Raw genomic sequence first — 26,281 nt, 5'->3', positions numbered from 1 at the left:
AATACAGTCAGACCTCTCTTTAACCAACTTCCATATAGCAAATTTTTCTATTTAGTGAATTTTTTTGATTTTCCCTTGATCATTACACAGAAAATAGTTTCCGTATAACAAAGAAAATTTCCATACAAGGAACTGATTTTGAGATACCTGGGTACACACTGTTTGCACCTCTGGCCTTTACCCTAGAGCTGATGCTGTAGAAAGCAAGAATTAAGAGCTAAAAGGATTAAGAATTCAGTGGTGCTCGTAAAACCTATACAACCACCTTACTGTACAGAGAAGTCTTGTTGATCAACTGCTATCTGTGTGTCCACAGCCATTGGGCAAAGATTAAGTCATATTCCCAACACGGACATTGGCTACGGTCAACCTGTTTTCTACTGTAAACACCCAATTAGACAATTAGGGGAGAGTAATTTTCCTTTATCCCAGAAATTCATCTGTTGTTTCGCAGAAATAAATCATCCACACTTTCAGCTCTGGCCTTTACCCTAGAGCTGATGCTGTAGAAAGCAGGAATTAAGAGCTAAAAGGATTAAGAATTCAGTGGTGCTCTTAAAACCTATACAACCACCTTACTGTACACAGAGAAGTCTTGTTGATCAACTAGAGAATTAGGGGAGAGTAATTTTCCTTTATTCCAGAAATTCATCTGTTGTTTCCCAGAAAAAAATCATCCACACTTTCACCTGTCTCTGTTTACATGGTAGGTACAAGTGATCCCTAAATCAGTTTTGTTTTAGCTGTTGTGTAAATAACCTTACAATGTTTAAGAGGAAATCCTTGAGTGTAGTGGAAGTGCATAATAGCATAGATTGGGGTTTAAAAAAAAAAAAAAAAAAAAAACTGCTTTAAAATGTATGCCAGTAGTGTGCCAACCATTCTGAAACACCGTATTTTGATTCTGACACTGTTTGAGGAAACGGGACCCAGTTAGAAGCATGAAAAATTATGCCTGCATGAAGATGTAGATGAAGCTGTTGTTTAAGTGTGAAGTTGATTTGGGGGCAAAACATGCTGATATCAGTGCCATTAATGAAAGAAAAGGCTATAAAGTACACATCTTTTCTGGGGTACAAAGCATTCCAGACCAGTTCTGGTTGGCTGGACAAATATAAAAAGTGCCATGGTTTACTTGAAAAAGTTATTTCTAGTGAAAGTAAAGTTGTAATTGAAGAAGATTGTATCCATTAGATAAAACAGTTTAAAAAAAAAAAAAATTATGAAAGTTTTTTTTTTTTTTTTTTTTAAGGAGCTTTCTTTTTTTTTTTTTTTACTTTCAAAACAGTCCGAACACGTGCCGTGTTCGGACTGTTTTGAAAGAGAGAGCGGGAATTAGAGAAGCCAATTCAGAAGAACAGAAGTGCCCATGGAAGTATCTGTAGAAGAGGTATGCAGCAGAAACAGTACATCTATGAGACAGCGAGTGGAGAGACTGTGTTAGAGATGAATCATTAATTAACCTAACTGCCCTCTTCTGAATGGAATCAAGAAGCCTGAGAGAGATTTTGGGGGCACCACCCAGGATGTGGAAACAATATTCCATGGTAGGGCGGATTTACGATTTGTACAGATTGAACAGCTGTTTGGATGAAAAGTAATGCCAAGAGCTAAAGAGAAATGTTGTTATTTGGTTTTTAGGGGCATTAGCAACTAAGGCCATATTGCTCTGGGGATATGCGGTGGCCATTCCCTGCCGTTTCCGCATCCTCTGTATTTTGGTGGCTCACGGGCTCGAACCCCGGTCTAATCAAGAAGCATGTGGTACGCACTGCTGCTCCTGCCCACCTGGCTACAGATGCGCCCCGTGAAAGAGAAAACCAAGTTTTTTTAGATGCAGAGGAAGCAATATTTGTAATGTTTGTTGTGTTTATTATTTGGTTTTTAGGAGCATTAGCAACTAAGGCCATATTGCTCCAGGGATATGCGGTGGTCATTCCCTGCCCTTTTTGCATCCTCCGTATTTAATGGTCACGGGCGTGAACCCCAGTCTAATCAAGAAGCGTGTGCTACGAACTGTTGCTCCTGCCCACCTGGCTATGGAGGTGCCCATGCCAAGAGAGAGATTAGAAGTCAGGGTGATTCCCAAAAGAGATATATCATTTTGCCTAGAAATCGGAATGTCACCAAAGATAAGAATTGGAGCAGAAGAATCCTTTTTGCGAGATATAAGACAAGACTGAGTTTTAGAAGATTGAAATCAACTAAGTTGTCTTTGCCTCACTGGAGAATTACCTGGAGATCGGTATTTAAGGAATTGGTAGCAGATTTTCGAGAAGTTGAAGCTGATTGAGCAAGGCAAGGTTTCTCAAAATGGAAAGTGGAATGCAATGTGCTATCATCGACAAAACTATGGATAGGATTTCCAGTCAATGGCAGAAGGTCATTAATATACAAGAGGAAAAGTGTGGGGGAAAGAACTGAACCTTGGGGGACACTGCCATTAGTGGAGAAGTTAGAAGAAGACAGAGAGCCGTCTACCATCACCCTCAGTGAGCGATCAGAGAGAAAACTGGATAACCAATTACAAAAAACAGTTGGCAAACCAAAAGATGGAAGCTTGTTTAGAAGACTTATGCCAAACACGATCGAAATCCTTTGAGATGTCAAGAGCAACTGCTTATGTTTCACCGAACTTTTCCATTGAATTAGTCCATAAATGGGTAATGTAAGCCAGAATATCACCAGTGGATCGACACTGACGGAATCCATACTGGCAATCGTTGATCAGACGGAAGGTTTCTAGGTAGTTTAAGAGTTGGCTGCTAATTGATTTCTCCATTACTTTACAAAGAGTAGAAGTAATTGCAATGGGACGATAATTGGATGGGAGGGATTTGTCACCCTTTTTAGGAACTGGCTGGATATGAGCAAATTTCCAAGCAGAAGGAAAAACACCTTTGGAATAAGAAAGTGAAAAAAGGCTGCAAAGAATAGGAGTAAGTTCAGGAGCCCAGGTTTTGAGAACAAGTGGAGAAATACCATCGGGACCTGGAGCTTTCTTAGCATCACGATTCGTCAAAATCCTTCTGACATCCTTTTAACGGAAGACCACAGGAGGCATTGAATGGAGCGTGTTGGGAATGATGGGAGGTGTTTTACCAAGATCATTAATACAGGAGTTGGAAGACAAATGGGATGCTAGCAGATCAGCTTTATCCTTGTCTGAAGTGACAACAGAACCATCTGGTTTGGACAGAGGTGGGAGCAGAGATGGGCAAAAGTTGTGGCCAATAGCTTTGGCAAGAGACCAGAATGCTCGGCTACCATTAGGGCAAGAAGCAAGTTTTCTACTCTTAACCTGTTCAAACTCTAGTTTGGACTGATTAATAACTGCTTAACAATTGTTGCAAGCTTTGGTGTAGGCAGAAAATGAAACTAGAGAATTAGAAACAAGCCAATTACGATATGCAACATTCTTCTCTTGCAGGCTTAGCACATTTATTGGAAAAACCAAGGTTTATTTAAAGGACGAGATTTTAAAGTGGAGTGTGGGATAAAGGATTCCATTCCAGCAAGAATAATTTCACTGACACGATCTGAACAAACGTTGACATCCGAAGTTTTGAAACAGTAATCCAAGGAAAAGAAGAAAAGAAGTCTCGCAGGTCATCCCATTTTGCATTCTTGTAATGCCAAACAACACGAGTTTGGGAATTGCAATGAGATAAAGGTTCCACTGAAGAAGAGAAAATCACCAAGTTGTGATCTGAAGTGCCTAAAGGACCTCTCACATAGACCATGCACTTAGAAGGGTTGTTTGTGAGAAAAAGATCAAGTGTATTGGCTGTATGATTATGATTGTCCGGTATTCTTGTAGGTATATGAACAATCTGTGCAAGGTCATTAGTAATTGCAAAAGCCTCAGCATCTCGACCTGCTGGGTCAGTGTGACTATAAAATGGAAGCCAGCTGGAGTTGTGAAAATTAAAATCACCAAGAAAAATTACCTCACTGTTAGGAAAGTTGGACTGGAGAAAGTCAAGTTGCAAAGAGAGGAAGTCAAAGAGCTCCAAGTGATTAGTGGAGTAGGGAGAAGGGTAGAGACAACAGATGAATTTGACACAATGAGATAGAGAGATTTTAAGCCAGAGAAGATCAAAGAGAGGAGATTCCAAATTGCCAAGTCTCTGACAGGGAATACCAGAAGGGACATATGCACAAGTACCATCTTTGAGGCGAAAGGAATCATACAGCGAATAATTTGGGCATCTGAGATGAGCAGTAGTTGAATCAACCGATAACCGAGATTCTGTAAGAGAAAAGTACATGGGGTTTGGCAGACTGCAAGTGGAAATGGACATCGCTGAAATTAGAACTGACACCACGTATATTTGTGAAATGAATTAGGAAGTGGGAGGTTTAGATCTTTTCGCAGATAAGCTTGCTCTATTAGTTTGACAATTCGTGGTGTATTCAATAGTAAGAAAAAGTGAGTGGGACATGCTGTATGAAGTAATGAAATTTTTGGATATGGCGTACAACAGTAAGAATATACCCAGATCCTAGACATAACGTGGCCTCGACAATGCTCCCCGCATACACACTACTCGGACTCCCTCCAGTCACCATCTGGCAGAGTAGAGGTAGCAAGATTATACACTAGCTGATCCAGAAGCCTCCTAGAGAGTTACCAATAGGTTCGGTCCGGTGTACTAACTAGCGGCCAGCCTGCGAACACCGTTTTAGAGCTGTACCCTAGAAATGTAAGGAATATTGGATCTCGCCACGATGTTCATCATAACCTCAAAAATCACCAATCATACTGCAATGATGGAAGAGATAGGGAAGGGTTGACCGGAACTTAAGGGGCAACAGATGAATTTAACAGAAAGTGGTAGAGAGATTTTAAGCCAGAGAAGATCGAAAAGAGGAGATTCCAAATTACTAAGTCTCTAACAGGGAATATCAGAATGGACATATGCACAAGTACCCCCCTTTGAAACAAAAGGAGGCATACAGAGAATATAATTCAAACAACTGATATGAGCAGTGGTGGAATCAATCAATAACTGGGATTCTGTCAGAAAAAGTACATGGGGTTTGGCAGAATAAGTGGAAATGAACATCACTGAGATTAGGACTGAGACCAAATATATTTGTGGAATGAACAAGAAAGTGTTTGGGAGGGTTAGATCTTTTCGCAGATAAGTTTGTTCTATTAGTTTAACAATTCATGATGTATTCAGTAGTAAGAAAAGATGAGAAGGACAAGCGATATGAAGTCATGAAATTTTTGTGGCATAAACAACATGGCAAGAATATTCCCAGCTCCTTGACATAATGTGGCCTCGACAATGCCGTTTCCTTCCCCCCCCCACATATGATCAATATGTCCTCCATTTTGGTCAACAACCGTTTCCATTCGAAGAACAGCATTTTCTACAGCAGAACATAACATGTCAACTGGAATAGCCAGCACATGACGTCCTTCAGATCTGCCAGAATTTGACATCCTTCCCGATACAATATTATGAAACAGATTACCTGTTTCTACACATGAATGTGGCCGTAAATCCACACCACATTGTTATTTATTTGGTTTTTTTTTTTTTTTTAGAAGCATTAGTAACTAAGGCCATATTGCTCCGTGATATGCGGTGGTCATTCCCTGACCTTTCTGCATCCTCCGTAATTGGTGGTGAAGGGCTCGAACCCCGGTCTAATCAAGAAGCGTGTGCTACGCACTGCTGCTCCTTCCCACCTGGCTACAAAGGTGCCCCACACCACACTGTCACTTTTGGAGAATGCAATGGGACCTCTTGGATAACTCAAGGGTTTTCTGTTGCCAAAAATGCGGCAGTTGTGCGTATTCACTTATCCATTTAGGCAGAAGTGGGCTTCATCACTCCAAAAGATGTTCCATGGCCAAGTGATATCCACTGTCATTCGCACCAGAAACTGAAGTGCGTTTGTGAAACGATTATCTGCATGTGGTAGCGCAAGTCAATCTCCATGTGGTAGCACACTTGCACTACCACATGGAGAGTGACTTGATAAATCCACGACAGCCATAGCCACATCTTCAACGTGAGGAGTCCACTCGTTTTTGACCTCTACCTGGTTGAACAGCAAGATGATGCTAGGATCTTGCTAGGATGTTCACCATAACCTCAGAAGGCATCACTCATGGGGGGGGGAAGGCTGAGCTTTTCTCTGGAGACTAAACATGGGTTCCACCATTTCAAGCCTCCAATAAGCAAAGTAGTAGTATTGCAACAGTTGATGAGAGTCATCTGCCACCTAGTATTGCCTGGAAACACAGAGGGGGTGCATTCCTCTGTGTGGTGTGGACACCTCACCTTGAGACCCCTGCTCACACTGGTTTGCACTTGGGTGGTCACCTCCAGTAAACTAGATGCCGTATTTCAGGACTTGCACATGGGGGTTATACCCAGGAGTACTACCAGTCCCACCATCATGAAGGTGCAAATAGAGGATTTGGATGTCACAGACCAAATGGACTTCGCCGAAATTAGGTCCTCTTGACTTGTGTCACCTGAATACCAATTCCATTAGTGTTTTAGACTCCCAGTAGCAAGCCCAGCTTGACATACTTGAAAGAATGTCTATGGTCAGCCTCAAGACCTAATTAATAAAATAAAATTCAAGCTTTAATCTGTTTCAGTGATCTTTTCTTTAACCATACCCTAACTGTATGCAAGATCAATTTTCATTAATTACCTTTAAATATCTAACTGTGAATAGGTGCAGAATTAATCTTTGTAGGCAATGAGAAAGTAAAATGCTGTTTTCCCCAATTTCGATTTGTAAATATGCATACATGTGGCAAAGTGTAGGTAGGCAAGACCAGAATATTTCAAATGTACATTTGAAAAATGTACATTTGAATACAACAATACAACAAACATATAGATGTTCTGCTGTTTCTCACACTAAAGTATGAGAAACAGCAGAACATGCATTGGAATGCATTCAAGCATACAGTAATAACAACTTTGTGGCAGTAGGGGAGAAAGACTTTGAAAAAAGAAATACTTACGAGTCCGTAGAAGTGCCGTTCGAGAATTCCCGCCATTTTTGCACGATAGCATAAGCTTAGTGTAGTATAGTGCATAATATAATATTGTCAATTAATCAGTAAATCTATTAATCTTGATAAACTTTATTGTCAATTAAATTGTATTTTTAACTCTATATATATATATATATATATATATATATATATATATAACGACTTAATCGTATAACAAATAATTAATACATAACTATAGTGGTACACGTGATACGGAAGTTGTATAAAGGGAACTCGTAGAAAACACTAGATACCGAAAAAAAAAATATTATATATAACATAACTGTTTTGGGATATAACTTAAGGATTTAATTTTTGTTTTGAAATTTTATTGAATTAAATCGGAATCATGACTCTGACCAGAGCAGCAAAGCAAAAGGCTCAAGCTAATGGGAGTGCTGTGGTTCAGGGGAGAACTGAGGGAGGCTGTTGCCCTCTGAATCACAGTCTTTTAAAATGCACTGTTTGCTTGATGTTTGCGGAGCAGTCGGGTATGGGACATGATACTGCCAAGGGGGATGTCTTTGTGTGTGCACGATGTAAGGAGTGCAAGGAAATCAGGCGACAACTCAGCGTTGTTATGGGCCTTTATGAGAGCTTGAAGGACAGGGTGGATGCCCTCGAAGGAAATAAATTGAGGGGCCCATCAAGCTCTCAGCTGCCCACATCAACGCCAGAGCTTGCACTTGGTCATCAGGCAACACAGAGGCAGCCCCCTAGGCAGAATGCGCTGGTCCCACAGGAACTAGTAGTTGTTGGTGACTCTATTGTCAGGGAAACGGGGAACATGCTTTGTAAAAAGGATAGGTGGAATAGGACCAGGGTATGTCTGCCAGGGGCAAAGGTTGATGACGTTGTAGAGCGGAAATCATCTTTTAAGGGCACAAAAGGTGATATAGTTGTACACGTTGGCACTAATGATATTAAGAGTAGGAGACCGGCGGAATTACTTAGCAAGTACAGGTCACTGTTGAAAAAAAGCCGTGAATTAGGGTTGAATTTGAAAGTGTCTGAAATTCTGCCCAGACACGATAGGAGGGAGTATATGATGAGAGCCTTGTCGATCAATTCGGCCCTGGAGGGATTGTGCAAGGCTCAAGGGGTAGAATTTTTTTCAGCCTGGACTGTACTTGTTAACAGGAGAGATTGCTTCTACAGGGATGGGATACACTTAAATACAAAGGATGCAAGAATTTTTGCTGATGCTGTCGAGGCAGTGTTAGGTGGGTCGGAAAACTGCTAGTTGGGGGGGGATACAAGGACTAATAGATTAACAGTAGCCACTGGCAGAGGTGGAAGTGATTCTTGCACTGCTTCTATTGAAATGAGCAGAAGCCTGAAAAACAAGATGCAGGATATTTCAGAGACTGCTGGGGGTCATTGCAGTACAAGTAAACACATGGGTTGTGTTAGGGTAGCTAAGAATAGAAACAGGTGCATGTATACCTGCATGTACACCAATGCTAAGAGTTTGGTAAATAAATTTGATGAATTTGAGGTATTGCTCAAAACATCAAAGGCAGATATTGTTGGGATATCAGAGACGTGGTGTCACACAGATATAAGTAATGCGGAACTGGAATTTGGGGAATACAATGTGTATAGAAAGGATAGACAGGACAGGAGGGGAGGAGGGGTTATGCTATTAATTAAGAAACACAAAGTCCAAGGAAGTGAAGCCAGTCGACATCGATGGACAGGGCAGTGTCGAGTTTGGTGTGACATAAGCATAGGGAAATCAAAATTGAGAGTAGGAGTGTGCTATAGGCCTAATGACTCTGATGAGTATAATACGATATTGTACAGGGAAATAGAGTGGGCCAGTAAATCAGAGAGTCTTATAATGGGGGATTTTAATTTCCCAGATATTGACTGGAATTTGTGGGTTGGTCACTCGCACACTAGCAAGGCTTTTGTGGATTTATTGGATGATTGTTTTCTACATCAGCATGTTCGTGAGGCAACAAGAGGGAGCAATACTCTTGATCTGATTATCAGTAGTGATTCTTCATGCATTAAGAATCTGCAGATAAATGAACCACTAGGTGGCAGTGATCACAGTGTGTTGAAGTGGGATTTACTCAAGGAGGTAACTACCCAGAGGTAAAGGGAAGGGTTTTTGTTTTCGTAAAGGCGACTATGATGGCCTGAGACAGTATTTAAATTCTATACAGTGGGACCAACTGATGATGTTACCAACAGCAAATTCAAAAGGGGAAGCATTCAAAGAATTTATCTTGGAAGCTATAGGCTTTACATACCAAATAAGAATTATTGTTCAAGGTTTAGGCCTAAATGGAGGTCAGATGAACTAATGAGACATATGGCAGAGAAGAAAAATACATGGGATACATATAAATTAATGGGTGAAATGGAAGCCTATAATATATACTGGTCTGTACCCAAGTCACAAAGGAGATTAGGCAGACAAAGGCAGATTGTGAGAAATCGTTGGCAAGGGATGCAAAGAAAAACAGAAAAGAGTTCTTTACATATTTAAACTCAAGAAGGAAAGGGATGAATCAGATTGGTCCACTGGATATTGATGGTTCAACAGTTGAGGATCCTGCTCAGGTGGCTAACAATCTAAACGAGTATTTTGCATCTACATTCACGCATGAGGAGTTATTCAGGAAGGAGAATGATGTATGTAAAGTAAACATTGGCAGTGAGCTAGATGATTTTGTAATAACTGAGAGGAAAGTGGAGGAGAGATTGTTGAGGATAAACATAAAAAAGGCACCTGGGGTGGATGGGATCTATCCAGTTATATTAAAGGAGGCAGCAAAGGAAGTAAGCAAACCCCTAGCCATAATTATGAGAGCTTCTTTGGACTCAGGGGAGGTACCCATAGACTGGAGATGTGCAAATGTAACCCCAATTCACAAAGGAGGATCAAAGGCTGACACAAGTAATTATAGACCTTCTGTTCCAGGTAAATTAATGGAGGCACTGGTTAAAGAAGCACTGCAGGATCATCTAGACAAGAATTCAGTTATAGCTCAGACACAGCATGGTTTTGTTAAGGGCAGGTATTGCCTGACCAATTTGATTGGATACTATGATGCAGTCACAAAAGAACTGGATGCAGGGAATAACTTTGATATTATATATTTGGATCTTAGAAAGGCTTTTGATACTGTTGCACATGGAAGACTGCTGCACAAATTGGAGCTATTCTGTTTGTTATTCGGTTTTTAGGAGCATCAGCAACTAAGGCCATATTGCTCCGGGAGATGCGTTGGTCATTTCCTGACCTTTCCGCATTTGGTGGTGATGGGCTCGAACCCCGGTCTAATTAAGAAGCGTGTGCTACGCACCGCTGCTCCTTCCCACCTGGCTACGGAGGCGCCACAAATTGGAGCAGTGTGGCATTGGAGGCAAATTGCTGCTATGGATAAGGGGATGGTTGAGTGGCAGAAGACAGAGAGTGGTAATCAATGGACACTGCTCAACGTGGACTAATGTTATTAGTGGAGTTCCTCAGGGTTCAGTGTTGGGTCCGTTTTTGTTTTCGGTGTTTATGAATGATATTGATGAAGGGATATCAAGTTTAATGTCCAAGTTTGCAGATGATACAAAGGTTGGCAGGGTTGTTAAGGACACTACTGACGCTATGCTGTTGCAACAGGATCTGGAAAGGTTGAACAGATGGGCTGAGAGGTGGCAAATGAAGTTTAACATTGACAAATGTAAAGTACTACATATGGGAAACAGTAACCCCAGAGCAACGTATCAACTCTGCGGTACTACACTGACAGCGGTGGAGAATGAAAAGGACCTGGGGGTAATTGTGCAGGCAGATATGAAGTTCTCTGAGCAGTGCAGACGAGCTGCAAGAGTAGCTCATGGTGTCTTGTCAATGATATACGGGAATTTTTCTAGCAGGGATAAGGAGGTGATTACTCCCTTGTATAAGGCAATGGTTAGGCCACATCTTGAGTACTGTATACAGGTCTGGAGGCCTCATTTCAAGAAGGATGTAGAGCTGCTGGAACGGGTACCCAGAAGGGCAACAAAATTAGTGAATGGAACAAAGGGTTGCTCTTACGAAGAAAGGCTTAAGTTTTGCAAATTACAGAGTCTGGAGACTAGGCACCGGCGAGGTGATCTGATAGAGGTGTGTAAGGCTTTGAATGGTTTGAGCATGCTCAATGCCAATGGGATTCTTCATCTTGCTCAGAATAATCAGCTCAGAGGGCATAAATTCAAATTGAGGAAGGACGGATGTCGGATAGATGTGCGGAAATTTGCCTTTGGCCAGCGGGTGGTTGGTTGGTGGAACCGACTTCCATCACTTGTTGTTGAAGTTGATAGCCTAAACAAATTTAAAGCTCAACTGGACAGGTATTTCGAATGAACGGAGGGGTGAAATGGGAGTGGTGTGTGTTTTTTTTTTTTTTTTTTTTTGGCTGATGCTCAATAAGCTTGCTTTCTTGCATCATATGCCTCTACTAATGCTAATGCTAATAAGTGAAGAAAGAGTTATGGAAAGGACTTTTCAACCATAAAGTTAAGTAGAGATTAACATGTGGAAGGCATTGGGGTATGTGTGGCTGCAAGGCAGTCGATTAAAGATGCCTCTTAAGTCCTGACATCAGCAGTTGGAGAAAGGCTAATTTGTATGCATTGTTCTGATTCATTACTGAGTGTGAACAAGAAATCAGTAGAGGTTTTGTAACATGCTCTTTTATTAAAATTATTTATTGTAGTGTTTGAATAAGTTTATTTCTCAATGGATAAACACCTAAAAGAAATCATCATTATCTGTCATCGTTCTGCTATTGCACGGGTCGACGTATGAAGCCTTGCCACCATGCCCTGTCCATGTACTTCTCTTCGTCATTGATTTCGCTCCAGTTTCCTCCTCTTAATGACAGTCTTTATTATGTCTTACCATCTCATTCTTAGTCTCCCCCTTGGTCTTTTGTCCCTTAATTGTAAATCAAACATTATTCTTGGCAAATGCCTCTCATTCATCCTCTTCACATGTCCAAACCATTTCAAATGGGACCTTTCAATCCTATTCAGGAGTTTTTCAACCTGAATTCTCTCCCTAATCATCTCATTCCTGATTTTGTCAAGTCTTGTCTTTCCGGCTATGCTCCTCACAAATCTCATTTCTGCCCCCTGAATTCTGCTTTCATCCTTTTTCCTCATAGTCCAAGTTTCAGATGAATACGTTAGCATTGATATGTAATAGGCCTGATATATAGCCTTCTTACACTTCAGTGGTATGTTCCTGTTCCAGATCAGATTTCTTGTCAGCCTACAGAAATTCCCACCCGCTTCTATCCTTCTATTTATTTCTTCGTCTATCACTCCAGTCATCTGCAAAGAGCGTGACTTTCATCTGGTGCTGTCCAAGTTGTTCCACCACTCTACATTGCACATCATTCATGACAACTATGAATAGCAGTGGTAACAGGATGCCTCCTCGCCTCAAACCTGATGTTATTCCGAAGTTCTCCATCGATCCCATCACTGTTCTTACTTTGCTCACTGTATTGGTGCACATATTCCTACAAAGAAAACATCTCAATGATTTAATGACATGATTAAACCCAAAAGTGGAGGCTTTTCATTAACTCTTCAAAACTAAGTATAAAAGCTGTACTATTCCACAATGGAAACATGCATGTGAACATTATACCAAATGGCCATGCTGTCCATTCAAAAGCATCTTATGGAAACATGAAACTTCTCTTAAGAAAAATACAGGTAGTTCCCCGACTTTACGAGTTAATTCTTTCCTAGCATGCCCTTGTAAAACGAAAGCTCGTAAAGCAGGAATTCATTTCCCATAAATTTTAAAAACAGTAATTAAGTTCTAAACAATAAAATTTGACCATAGTAATGTTAAATAAAGGTCAACAAAACAATAGTTTATGCTTAAACAATGATTTATTTATCCAAAGAAATGAAAACATAGCCTTTAAAATCAATCAAATTATAATAATAAAGAAATTATTTATGTCATACAAATGTTAAAGAATGTTTATTCATCTTCAACTAAATGCACACTTGTTAATGGTACTTCACTCATTGTTGGCTCAGCACTGTTTGTTGGAAGCACAATGAGTCCTCCTCTTCAGAAATGCTTCAAGAGTCATTTGTTTCCAAGACAGTCTTCTCTTTTCCTTATAAATTTCACAATAGCATGCATAAGCATTTTTTTAAAATCTGTTTCAACTTTTCTAATGCGCTTGAAATTTGAACTTCTTTCTTCTTGTGACTTTCTTTGAATCTTCTTCTTTGTCAGCTTCTTTACATTTTGCCATTTCATAGAGGTCTTCATTTGTGAGCTCTCCACTGTGTGTTTGAAGCAGATCAGTGATGTCAGTTGCAGAAACCTCAAGCTGCAATTGGTTAGCTATATTAATGACCGTTTCTGTTTCATTTTATACGATCACTGCTGGTTCTTGAAATGGTTATCGGATTTATTCCAACCAATTTCTTCAAAATTATCAAATAAACTGAGGACAGAGTTTATTCCAAACACCTTTCATGTTCTTCTCTGTAATTCTTGTCCCAAGCTCATTTTATTATTTTGATTGCATCTAAAATAAGGAATTCTTTCAAAAATTCTTTAAGAGTTGGACCTCCCTCCTTATCTCTGCCTGAACACATAAACGCATGCACAGTAGTAATGTACTGTATAGCTACATGCATGGTTTGAAATGTCGTACTTATGAACGTTTAGCATTTATTTATCACAATTAATGTTCATATTTTCAATTCTGTTGGTACTTGATATTTGAAAAAAAGAACTTGTAAACCTGGGAACTCGTAAAGTGGGAACTGCCTGTACAGTACAAATACCAGTGGAACATCTGCAGAGATTTCAAAGTTACTGGGATCCTTTCAGTCTACAATCTGCCTATATAAAATATTGTTGCTTTTTTATTCAGTGGGATAATCAAGCAAAAACCATTCATTACATAACTAAGATTTGGCTCCCCCTCGGATGAATCTTGTACCTAGAAAGAAAAATGTCATCTATAAGCTACTAGCTGATTGAGCAAGCATATTTTTACTACAACTTCACAATAGTTCTAATGAAGAATTTTATAAAAGATATGGACAGGAATGGAGATGGCTTTCAATATTTAAAACGAGAGTTTCCATGCATAATATGCCAAAATCAAAGATGGTGCATTCATTGGTCTGCAAATACTGAAAGAGTGTTTAATCCTTTTAAACTGGAAGCTTGAAAATCCTTCAAGAAAGTTTGTGAACATTTTTTAGGCAATAACACAGCATACAACTATAAATTTTGACTGAAAATTTATTAAAAGCCTAGCAAAATCTTGGTTGCAATATGTATTTAAAAATACGCTTACTCCATTCCCATTTTAGTTTTTTCCAGATAACCTTAAATGCTTGAGAAATATTCACAGTTAAATGTCATGAAACACTCTGTATAGGATGTACAAATCAAGATATTGCTACAACAGAGAAAAGTCATAAAGGAATGCAGAAGCTCAACATACTGCAGACTACTGATGAACACTGATCACTCCTGATAATTAAAAAAATTAAAAAAAAACAAAAAAATTTAAAAAAAAAAACTTTTTTATGCCATTTATAGTAATATGCTAAATGTGTAAATTTCATTAAAAATTTCAATAAGCATAACCTGCATTCTCTCTAAATCTGTGTGTTCTAAGCAAGATCTGAATTTAACTTTTGATTTTTTTTTTTCCTCCCACAACAACAAAAAAATATTTTTTGTTATACCTCCACAATGAAAATATGTGATTCTGGATAAAATAAATGCACTGATTCCGAAAATCACCATAAAAATCTTTCCCGTCTACCTCAAAAGACGTACCAACATTTAATGTTGGTACGTCTTTTGAGGTAGTATGTCTTTGGATATATACGTATAATCGTATAATTCAAGTTTGTATTACAAGTGTAAAAAAAATTGTATGTTCTCTATAACTCATTTAATTTTGGAAAAAATATCATAAATCATAGCGAAAGTTATATTTCAATAATATATAATCAGCATACCTGTAATAATCCTTAAAAATGTTTGCTACTAAGGGATTTTCTCTTGTATTCATGCTTACTTGCCATCACAAGGAACCAGCAGTAATCCCCCATCATTACAGGATCCCAGCAACCTTGGTACAGCTTTTCCACCATGGTAATATCTTGATGAAACCATTCCCCTTGTTCATCACTCACGTTGCCCTGATTTTTGGGGGGAAATTCGAGATGGGAATGAAGAAAATGGATTTAACGACATTTAACAGTCCATGTTTTTGTAGCACTCGAGTAAATTAGACACCAACATTTCATAGTTTTCTTCTTTCCTATTACACAAATTTCCTAATTCTGGCTAGATCCTGCAAACTAACAAGCAAACCAATAACCTTAAGATCATTGCATGTGTTCCAACCATAATACTGGTATTTTACGTCATGCAGAACCTTAGTCATGTTTTCATGACTTTCTTTAAGTCCAACTGAATGAAACACAGGAACTAAAGGAAATTCGTCGCCTTATGAAGAGAAACTGCTTTTAAACTTCATTTTGAGGCATCTATGAATAAATGCCATTCATCTGACTTATGTAAGTCACCTAGCTCTTTCAGAAGTCCAATAATATCTTTGCAAAATATCATACTGTCATCCGTAGCAAAATATTTCAAAAACTGTCTTTTTCAAAACACCGAAATCTTTTTTCCTGCTGCGAGTATATTCCACTGCTGTAACCTAGAACCTACTTGCAGAGTCTACATCAAAAACGCTAAGTGTGCTCTCTTCAAATTGTAAATTGTTGCATCAGAATTTGAACCTAAGAACCATAGGTATAAGTCTGATTAATATTTATCACAAGAAAATAAAGGCCAGAATCAACTGCTAAAATTAAAAGAATTAGCTTATATATTTTAAAATACACCAGTATGTCATACATTACTGGCTAGATTATGCAAAATTGGCATATTTTGGTAAAAAGGTAACTTCCCCCTATATTTAATAACTGTGATGTGATGTGATGTGAAACTATCATGGTGATTTTCGAAATCTACGCATAAAAATCTGGTCAAAAACAGCATTTAAGTCCTTGGAGGTAAAAATTGTGTTGGCTAGTGTAATTGACAAGGGAAAAAAATATCAAGTTGGAAAATTTAGGTTAAGAAATTTTGTACTGGAACTGCTGTACTAAGCAGTAGAGAATTGTTCAAATGTCAATATCAGATTAAGGAATTTTATGACCAATAATAAATTTAAAATCATGTTACTGAATTATTGTGAATAAGAAATAATTACAAACTAAGAAATTATGACCAATGTCCCCGAAATTAGTAACCCTGCCACGAGACTTGTTCTAAATCATTGGAACAATCTGCTCTGATCAATTTAAAAAAAAAAAAAAAAGAGATAATCTCACCAAACATCCATAGTTCTATAACCAATCAAAATCAGACAGATGTTTATATAAACTTTTATTTGTTTTCAAGTTCAGAATCAATCCTGAAATACAGCCATTCCCTGTCGGTACTCTGGATTGTCTGACCTAAATATTCATGGAGAAAATTACTGAGAATGTCACTATACTCATTAGGAGCTCCAGAAGTTTTGACAGCTTTATTGCTACAGTATATGCAAAGAACAGCCTAACCAAAATATCTTTATCAATCTGTCATGACTGCCAAACTTGTCTAAAGATGGATGGCACAATTTTCAGAAAACTATACTCATATACTGTAGCAAGTTAAAATTCAAAAGAACATAGCTAAAATTAAGAAAAACAAGAGACATATACCAAGAATTACAAAAGCATTTTGCATACCTTATTCTTTCGCTTCCACATAAACACGATACTAGGTATCTGGTTATTACCCGATCTGGTAAATACAAAAATAATAATTTTAATAAATAAATAAATACAGTATAAAAAATAAGAAATTCATATTTTTCTACTCAAACACTATTTCCTTAAATCAATTCACAAAATGATTTATCATTATCAAAAACTATTAACACAGCGGAGCTGTTCAATCTTTTTGACTGGCCAGAAGCCTTTATATTTTTTTTTAAATCGGAGGCTGCTACCAAAAAAGGAAAAAAAAAATAAAAAAAAATTAAATATTTAACAAAAATAAGCATATATATATATATATATATATATATACACACTTCTTTGCTGCTTCTTACATTATTTTTATATACGTTATATTAAGTCACTGGCTCTGTCTTCAAATCTGTTGATCGCCTTTTCAATCACTTCTAATAGAGATAAAAGGCTGAAATTTTGTACATATTCCTAATTCGTGTGACAATGCATTCTATCAAAATTTGAGCTAAATCTATCACGCAGTGCACCGTGCAGCCGTCGCATGTCACACATTGGCTAGATGGATTTATACCTGACTCGTATTGTGGACCTTTTCCCCACTTCTTATATGATTATAAGGCTAGGTGTAATTTTGTAAACAATCTTTTAACGAAAACTCTTCTCTATTCATAAAAAATAATAAAAATAAGAAATTAAGAAAATATATACAAAACAAGTTTTTCAAAAATATACCTTAATTCCGATAAAATATAAGGTGTGGCAATTACCCTGTAACATAAAATGCCTCATTTTAAAAAACAGTAAAGGTCACACCTTATATTTTATCGGAATTAAGGTATATTTTTGAAAAACTTGTTTTTTATATTATTTTTTCTTTATATAACAAAATAATAAAAGAAGCAGCAACTTATGTAATCATCTGTAATTAGTCAGAAAAAAATATATAATTTTCCATGCAGAAATGCTCAACTTCAAAGAAAATGAACTTCAATTGACTGTTTAATAAATTTGCTTGTGCTAAAACATAACATTTTAATAGTACAGACAAGGAAAAGTAAGTAAATTTAAATGCCTAAACATTTAACATTATTTTCATAACGATTAATTTCCTCTAAACAGAGTCTCAGAAAAGATGATTTCCAGTTTACAGACCCCCAACCCAACCTTGCTGATGATGTCGACAAACAGCACATATTGTAAATTACAAATAACCCTGCATTTGTAAAATAAAAATAACCATTTATTTTTTTTATTATTATTATCCATATGGTGCAAGGAAGCCTGAGGCTTATGCTGCACTAGACAAAAAAAAAAAAAAAAAAATTCTGAATTACCCCAAGAAAGAGAAGAATGATGATATCCAGATCAGGACCCTGGGTGTGCCAATCCCATACCAGATGTGAGCCCCAGGGGGTATATTAGTAAATGCTAAAACATGCAAAGAATTTAAAAAATATGCAAAGCTTAACTTAAAAACTGGTTTATACCACCTACAGTCACTCTAATCACATTCTTCACATCAGCTACCCTTTGTATTTTGCCAAACTGTCAAACCCCGACCAATCAAGGGAAGGGAAACAGTTCATTACAGTAGTAAAAAAAACTGGTTATTCCCCCCCACCTAAAGAAGTTTGTATATACATTACCACTGGTTTTTATGTCCCACTTCAATGTGAAAATTCCACTATCACTGATTTTGCCCACACCCCAGTGCCAAAAACACTTCAATCAGATCCCCACCCTCAAGACATCTAGTTATCAAAGTCTGCAATGAGCAATTATGATTGTTGCCAGCTTCCTCCTCTCTGAAGATCTGTGAATGGACGGCCCATAGATTTTAATCCTGTGTCAGTCACATGTGGTCAAAAGACAATATTTCATTTATTTGTGCTCTTCCTCTACTCGGTTCACACAGCTGAATCTCTGACTAGCTGTTTTTGAAAATGTTTTCTTTGATTTCCCCCATTGAAAATTCCAGAAATCTGTTAATTTTCACACAATTAGGAAAAATCATGAATTAAGTTAAACCTAATTATATGCATATGTTAATTTCCACACATCACCTCCAGTAAAACAAGTTGCAGTAAAAACAAGTTGCCACATTAATGGCAACTTGTTTTTACTGCCACATACTTCCCCCCAATCAGTAATGTTCTCTAGCTTCACGACACAAGCATTATCAGAAATCAAACTGTTGATGTATGTGCATGCACTTTGTGTTTCACACAGTGGGTGTTCCTGTTAGTGACAATCTGTCATCCCAATTGCAGGCATCCATTGAAGCAAACTGATTACTTATACAATCACGGAAAAGAGATGAACAATGCTGAGTGTTGAACAATGTTTCTACATTCAAAGCAATACATTAAATGCTAAATAAACAGCAGTCACAAGCATCAGAAATGATTTTTATAAAATAAACAAACTATGCTATAAAGTTTCTTAGAATTTAGTCTCGATTGTCCCTTTCCCAAAGGCAAATAGCAAGAGGAAAGGAGAATTATATCGTGGATTAGTCCTTCTTGGGATCTTAAAAAAAAGTGGCAAACACAGGAAAGTTTTTAACCAGGATAGGATTGACCATGGGATGAGAAGGAAAGTGGTCAAAAGTAGAGAAGTGCTAGAAGCAAGAGTTTAATGGAAACCATTGGTCTCCCAACAATTCTCTGAACTCCATACCACCAGCAGACCTGGTGCTATAGTAGTTTTGCCACTGTGTTTCAATATACATCCTTTTGTTATTCTCACCAGATAAGTGACTCACTTTTTGAACCCTCTCAAGAAGCTTAACATGTTCAAATGCAGCATCCAGTAATGAAAACTGGTCCAGTCTCAAACTATAACCACCTCCTCATACTCCCCCCTCCCAGATACATAGGCCAAATAAATCACAATATACCTTCTTCCACAGTTACACCGAATAATAATCATCATATCTAATTGCACAATGTCTGATAACTCTTCTTATTTACCACTTTCAGCTCTAACTTCCTCTACTATACAAGTTAATCTCAGATTGTTATTCATCATCATCATCAGCCATTTTCAATCCATTGCAGGATGAAGGCCTCTCCAGCAACTTTCCAGTTCCTTCTGTTTTGTGCAATGGCCATCCATTTACTACCCACAAACTCATCAACTTTATCTGTCCATCTCCGTTGTCGTCTTCCAGGTTTTCTTCTAGCTCCTCTTGGGTACCAGTCCGTTATTTTTTTAGTCCATCTGTGATCATGTCTTTGAGCTATGTATCCTGTCCAAGACCATTTTAGTTCTATAGTTTTGATAAGAATGTCTTTTACTTGAGTTTTCTGCCTAATCCATGTGTATCTCTTCTTACCTAACAGTCTGATCCCCAATATAATTTGTTCCATTCTTCGCTGTATAGTTCTCAGCTTCTCTTTCATTCTTTTGGTGAGTGCCCAAGTTTCACTTTCATAAGTAATGGTGACGAGCATACAATGGTTCATTATTTTACGTTTCAGACAAATTGGAATATTGCTCTTTAGTATGTGACTATATATCCTCAATAATATCCATCCACAATTTATTCTTCTCTTGACTTCCAGCCATTTATCACTATTACAGCTAATGACTTGTCCCAGATAAGTATACAACTCCACCTTTTCAATTACTGCTTCTTCAATCGTTATATCCCTTTCTGTGGAATACTTGTTCATCATTACTTTTGTTTTAGCCATATTCATCTTTAGTCCACAATCCTTACTAACTGTGCATAACTGATTAAGATTTTCCTCTAATTCTTTGGGATCGTGGGTTATGACCACAATGTCATCTGCGAATCGTAAATGGTTTAGGTACTCTCCATTCACATTGACTCCTTTTTGCGACCAGTCTAATCTTCTGAAAGCTTCCTCAAGGGCAGCAGTAAACAACTTCGGAGATATTGTGTCTCCTTATCGAACTCCTTTCTCAATTTTAAATTTAGGAGGTCCTCCTTCATCAATAAAGGAGGTAACATTCTCATATATTTTCTTCAAAATCATAATATATGGGATATCTATGCCTTGTCTTTCCAGGGCTCGAAACATTGCCTTATGCTGTATGGAATTCAAATGCCTTTTCATAATCCACAAATGCCAGGCATAATGGTGTTTTATATTCATTTGCTTTCTCCATTAGCTGTGACATTACGTGAAGGCGATCCACAGTTGAGAATCCTATCCGAAAGCTAGTTTGCTCTTTCGGTTGATTCTCATCAAGTATTCTTTCTAATCTGTTAGTAATAACCCTTGTAGATGCGGGATAACAAGCTAATTGGTCTATAATTTCCAATTTCTGATTTATCTCCTTTCTTATGCAACAAAACTATGATTGCATTATTCCACTCCTTAGGAGTCACACCTTTTCTAATGCATTTCGTGAAGAGTGTTGCCAGTTTTTGTGTCATGTCTCTTCTTCCCAATTTTAACAACTCTACAGTAACTTTATCTTTCCCCGGGACTTTCTGATTCTTCATTTTCTTCAACACATGTTCTACTTCATCAGGAAGGATATCAGGTATGTTGTATGTGTTACTAATTTGTGATCCATCTTCCTTCCCCACTGCTGGCATCATTCCCTCGCTTCTTGTATAACTCTTCATAGTAATCTTCTGTTATTTGAATTATGCCTTCTCTGCTATTTATAAGTACACCACTATTCTTCAATTTCAGTATCATTTGTCTTTCTGTATTACTGCTCATAGCTGCTGATTTTAATCTTTTGTTTTCCTTTAATGCTTGTTCTACTTTTCTTGTGTTAAATTTTCTTATGTCCTCTGAGTCTCTTTCTAATGGCTTTGCATAACTCAGTATACTCAATTTTCTCCTTGTCAGTGTTTTTCTTGCTCTTCATTTGTCGTCTTTGGTTCATCACAACAAGCGTTTCTTGACTAATTTTTTCTTCTTTGGATTTCTTTTTACCTAAAGTTTCTTGGGCTTTATCACTTTCAGAAAGTTGTAATATTCCTCATCAATGTCTTGGTCCTGAGCAGTCTGCAGAAGCTCAAGCTTGTTCTTAAGTTCCAGTACATACTGCTTTTTCTCCTCTTCTGTTATCTCAAAGACTTTTGTATTATTTATTCGAATCAGTTTTTTCCCTTTCTTTACTTAAATCTTTTCTTAAATCTATATCAAGTGTGCATCTTACCATTCTGTGATCACTTCAAACATTTACCTAGTTCAGGACAGTAACATCCTTCACGATATATCTTCTGTTAGTGAGGATGAAGTCGATTTCATTAGTTGTTAATCCGTTTGGGCTCTTCCATGTCCAATTTATGTTCATCCTTTTCTTGAAAAGTGTTCATTACTGCCATTCCTCAAGATTCTGCAAATTCCACAAGTCTTTCACCTCTTTCATTTCTTTCACCAATTCCAAAATTTCCTATAGTTCTCTTTCTACGCTATTTTGTCTCTTTCCAACCTTAGCATTGACGTCCCCCATAATGATAGTATAGTGAGTTTTCTGTTCATCTCGAAGACTCAATTTCGGTGTACATTTCTTCAACCTATTTATCATCATGACTCGATGTTGGTGCATAAATCATTATAACCTTTAGCTCACACCTCTTACAAATCCTGAGTAGTAGTCTTAACACCCTTGGTGATGTACTTTTGAATTCCAAAATGTTGTTTTTTATATCTTTATGGACCAGAAAGCCAACTCCACCTTCACTCCTTTCACTGTTTCCATTGGTGTACAGCAGATTTCCACTTGATAAACTTATAAGTGATTCATTTCTTCTTGTTTCAGCAAACCAATGATATTCCAATTCACATTTTCTACTTCCTTTTCCAGCTCTAATATCCTGTCTTCATCGATGAGCAATCTTACATTGTAAAAGGCCAAGTTCAGTTTCCGTGCATGGAAGCCAGAGATTCTCAGCACTCGATGCTTCCACTCTGATCCTCTCGCTGCCGTAAGAGGGGCAGTGAAAGCTGCTGGGGCCTGAGGACCATTTGTTTCATCTTACTGTCATGTGCTGCAAGGTTTGGTCTTTTCCTCTTTACGCTGACTAGGCATCTTGAAGAGAACCACTCTACACGTTTGCCACCTGAGTGACATAACAGGGCTTACCATCGAGGTGTGCATGAGTGGATTTTAGGGAGGCAGGCCAACCAGACTTCTAAATCTTCTGAAATAGAAAGATATTGGATCCATCAGTGTTTTAGACTGTGTCTGATCACATAGAATGCCTGTTCCCCCTCTAAGACTGTTATAACCTAAATATAACCATCCATTAAACACAAGCAAATTATTCTGGACTTGCTTCTCTAACAATTGCTGCTGACAAAATTTCTTTATATATGACTGACAAAATCTTATGAGCTTTCCAGGCAGCCTGTCTACACTGCTCAGAGTAGTTCAAATCTGACTTCACAAACACCTGAGTGCATTATACCTTGCCGATTTCTATGATAATAATTGGGGTTACTTTTTTACCTTATGTGTGAGGAAAACAAAAAATGCTTGGCACAATGAGTTATTGGTTAAGACTACTTATTTCTCAATTTTCATAAAAATCTCTTATGGATGCAAGTTATCATTTGATACCCTGTTATTTAAATCTTCAACTAGTATTATTCCTTCTTTAGTTTCTACTGTTCTTTTTAAGATATAAAAAATTTTATTTAAAATTTTTTTTTTGAGCCTTAATTTGATTATGCACAGACAAATTTTGTCACCCAATTTTTATTTAAAGTTCCCATTTCATTAAAATTTTGCCACATAACCCTCCCAGTTAATACTTCCCATCTGATTAAACTTAAGTCTAAACTAGTTCTAAAATATATTGCTACACTTTCCTTGCATTATACTATTTCCAGAAAAAAACAATTTATAATTATTGTTTGTCCAGCTCCCTCATATTCACCCTTTCGGTTTCTCTTATAGATATCATTTAGACCTAGTTTTGTTAATTTCACTTCTTTACCATTTAAGCTTCTAACACTAATGGTACCTATCTCAATGACCATTCCAGTTATATTTAGAACTGTTTATCCTCATTACCTGACAAAAACAATGACCCTGTTAACCTGAGTAACTTTATATACAGCAAACCATTAAATAACGTAATATTAAAGACAGCAAGAGCTTCTTTTCAAGTAACTTGCATTGTGAGATAAGTTACTTGAAAAGAAGCTCTTGCTATTTTTAATATTAGATAAGTAAAACACAGTAACTAGACTGTCATCAGACTATAATTAATGTCAGTTTTTTTTTTTGTTTTTTTTTTGTCCTCGCTTTTCCCATTATTAAATGGAATCAGCATTTTTATTGTTTTGGCATGCAAATTTTACAGCCGGATACCCTTCCTGACACCAACCCTCACCCTTTATCTGGGCTGGGAATATGCGGTGGTCAATCTCTGACCTGCCGAATCCTCTGTATTTGGTGGGTACGGGCTCGAACTCTGGTCTAATCAAGAAGCGTGTGCTATGCACTACTGCTTCTGCCCACCTGGCTACGGCCATTAATGGCTACGGCAATTAATGTCAGTATTACCATTAAATAACTTTTTTCCAGGTAAAGTAACAACTTCTTTAATCGCCTTTTTCTCTGATAATGAAACAACTTCAAACTATTCCTAATATATACACATAGAATTCTGACAAATCTCATTATTTCATGTTTAAAAGCTGTATTTATGCAATAGGAGGAAATAATTTACAATTGTATTTGAAAATGTTTTCTTGATGGCTGGTAATAACGGTTTGCCTTAAATCATTAAGCATTATTAATGATTACTATATCTATCTGTCGTGTATGTTGTGTTGTTCAAGGTTTTGCATTGTGTTCAGTGAAAGAAAAAGAAAAAACATTTTTGTTAAAATCTGGAGGGACAAGTGCTACTGAAATCTGAATTGGTGAAATAAGTGCTGCAATAATACTCTAGCTCACTTGTGTGTTTTCCACTGGTTCTCAAGATTTCTAGATCACCATGAGGATCTGGAAGACAATGAATGCACAACTAACAATACTTAAAACCCAAGAAACAGTAAAAAAAAGTTCACATATCAAATGTTTTGATTATCAGATGAGTCTTTGAATGATGGATCAACAACTTCAGATTAACAGAAAAAGCAATTCTCACATCTGGGTAAGCAGATCTGCACTACGATCATTCCACTATCTCTAATGGACAAAAGATGTTCAAAGTCTAAGTATGCAAAGAGTTCTCATTCAAGCTGATTGTGATGATTGCTCCTTGCATTAATGAATAATAACAGTTGAGTCATGGTATTTTATGTCAAATGTGGCCAAAAACAAATACACAAAGCATGGAATGAAGATCACGGTGATTAACATGCTCTCAGATATAACATACAGAAAACATAATTTTCAAATATCAGAACCCAAAGTGACATTGACCACTTTCTTCAACAACATATACACTATCCAAAAGAAATTTAATCCACCAATTAAAATAGTGAATAATGCACAAGTTCTGGATCAACTGGTGAGCATTAGCAAGGAATAAAAGAAAGCAAGCTTATACAGCAAGAGCAAAAAAAAAAAAAAAAAAAAAAACCTCTTCCCATTTTACCTATCCAGTTCCTCCAATATTTTGTCTAGTTTTCTTTGAATTTACTTAAGCTATCAACTTCCACACAACAGATGAAAGTTTATTCCAGCAATCAACCACTCACTGGCTGAAGGTACACTTCCACACATCTATTCTGCAGCCGCCTTTCCACGATATGAATTTATAACCCCTCATGTGTATAGTCTAAGCAAGGGAAAGAATCCCATCAGCAGTGAGTGTACTCAATCAATTCAAAGCCTTAGACACCTCGATCAGATCAGATCACCTCACAGGTGCCTAATCTCCAGAAGCTGCAATTTGCAGAACTGAAGCCTTTCTTGGTGAGTGCCCCTTTGTTCCCACTCAATCTCGTTACTCTTCTTTGTACTCATTCCAGCAGCTGTATATCCTTCTTAAAATGACGCCTTCAAACCCGTATGTAGTACTCAATATGTGGCCTCACAACTGCCTTATACAATGTTTGGCAAAACATGCATCTTGAACTTGATAGCATAAGGTATAACATAATATTTGATAGCGTAATACATATCACTGCAATTAGGAATCTATTAGCTTAGTGTAGTACCCAATTTGATTGGATACTATGATGTAGTCACAAAAGAACTGGATGCAGGGAATAACTTTGATATTATATATTTGGATCTTAGAAAGGCTTTTGATACTGTTGCACATGGAAGACTGCTGCACAAATTGGAGCAGTGTGGCATTGGAGGCAAATTGCTGCTATGGATAAGGGGATGGTTGAGTGGCAGAAGACAGAGAGTGGTAATCAATGGACACTGCTCAACGTGGACTAATGTTATTAGTGGAGTTCCTCAGGGTTCAGTGTTGGGTCCGTTGTTGTTTTCGGTGTTTATGAATGATATTGATGATGGTATATCAAG

General features: G+C 37.5%; 1 protein-coding gene across 4 annotated transcripts in view; it reads right to left on the bottom strand.

Moving 5' to 3' along the window:
- LOC150083087 (sorting nexin-14-like) overlaps window positions 1-26,281 on the bottom strand; it is an 842,525-nt gene that overhangs the window by 729,986 nt on the left and 86,258 nt on the right. For all 4 annotated transcript variants that reach the window (XM_090377020.1, XM_090377024.1, XM_090377023.1 and 1 more), the window contains exon 3: window positions 16,844-16,898. In XM_090377020.1, coding sequence (XP_090233146.1) covers window positions 16,844-16,898 — 55 coding nt within the window. The remainder of the gene's footprint in view (window positions 1-16,843; window positions 16,899-26,281) is intronic.

The sequence above is a fragment of the Mastigoproctus giganteus genome, chromosome 7 (genome assembly GCF_048544385.1).
Source record: "Mastigoproctus giganteus isolate SK-2022 chromosome 7, ASM4854438v1, whole genome shotgun sequence".
Classification (NCBI taxonomy): Eukaryota; Metazoa; Arthropoda; class Arachnida; order Uropygi; family Thelyphonidae; genus Mastigoproctus; species Mastigoproctus giganteus.
The sequence above is the reverse complement of the archived record's forward strand: the minus strand, read 5'-3'. Positions and strand labels throughout refer to the sequence as shown.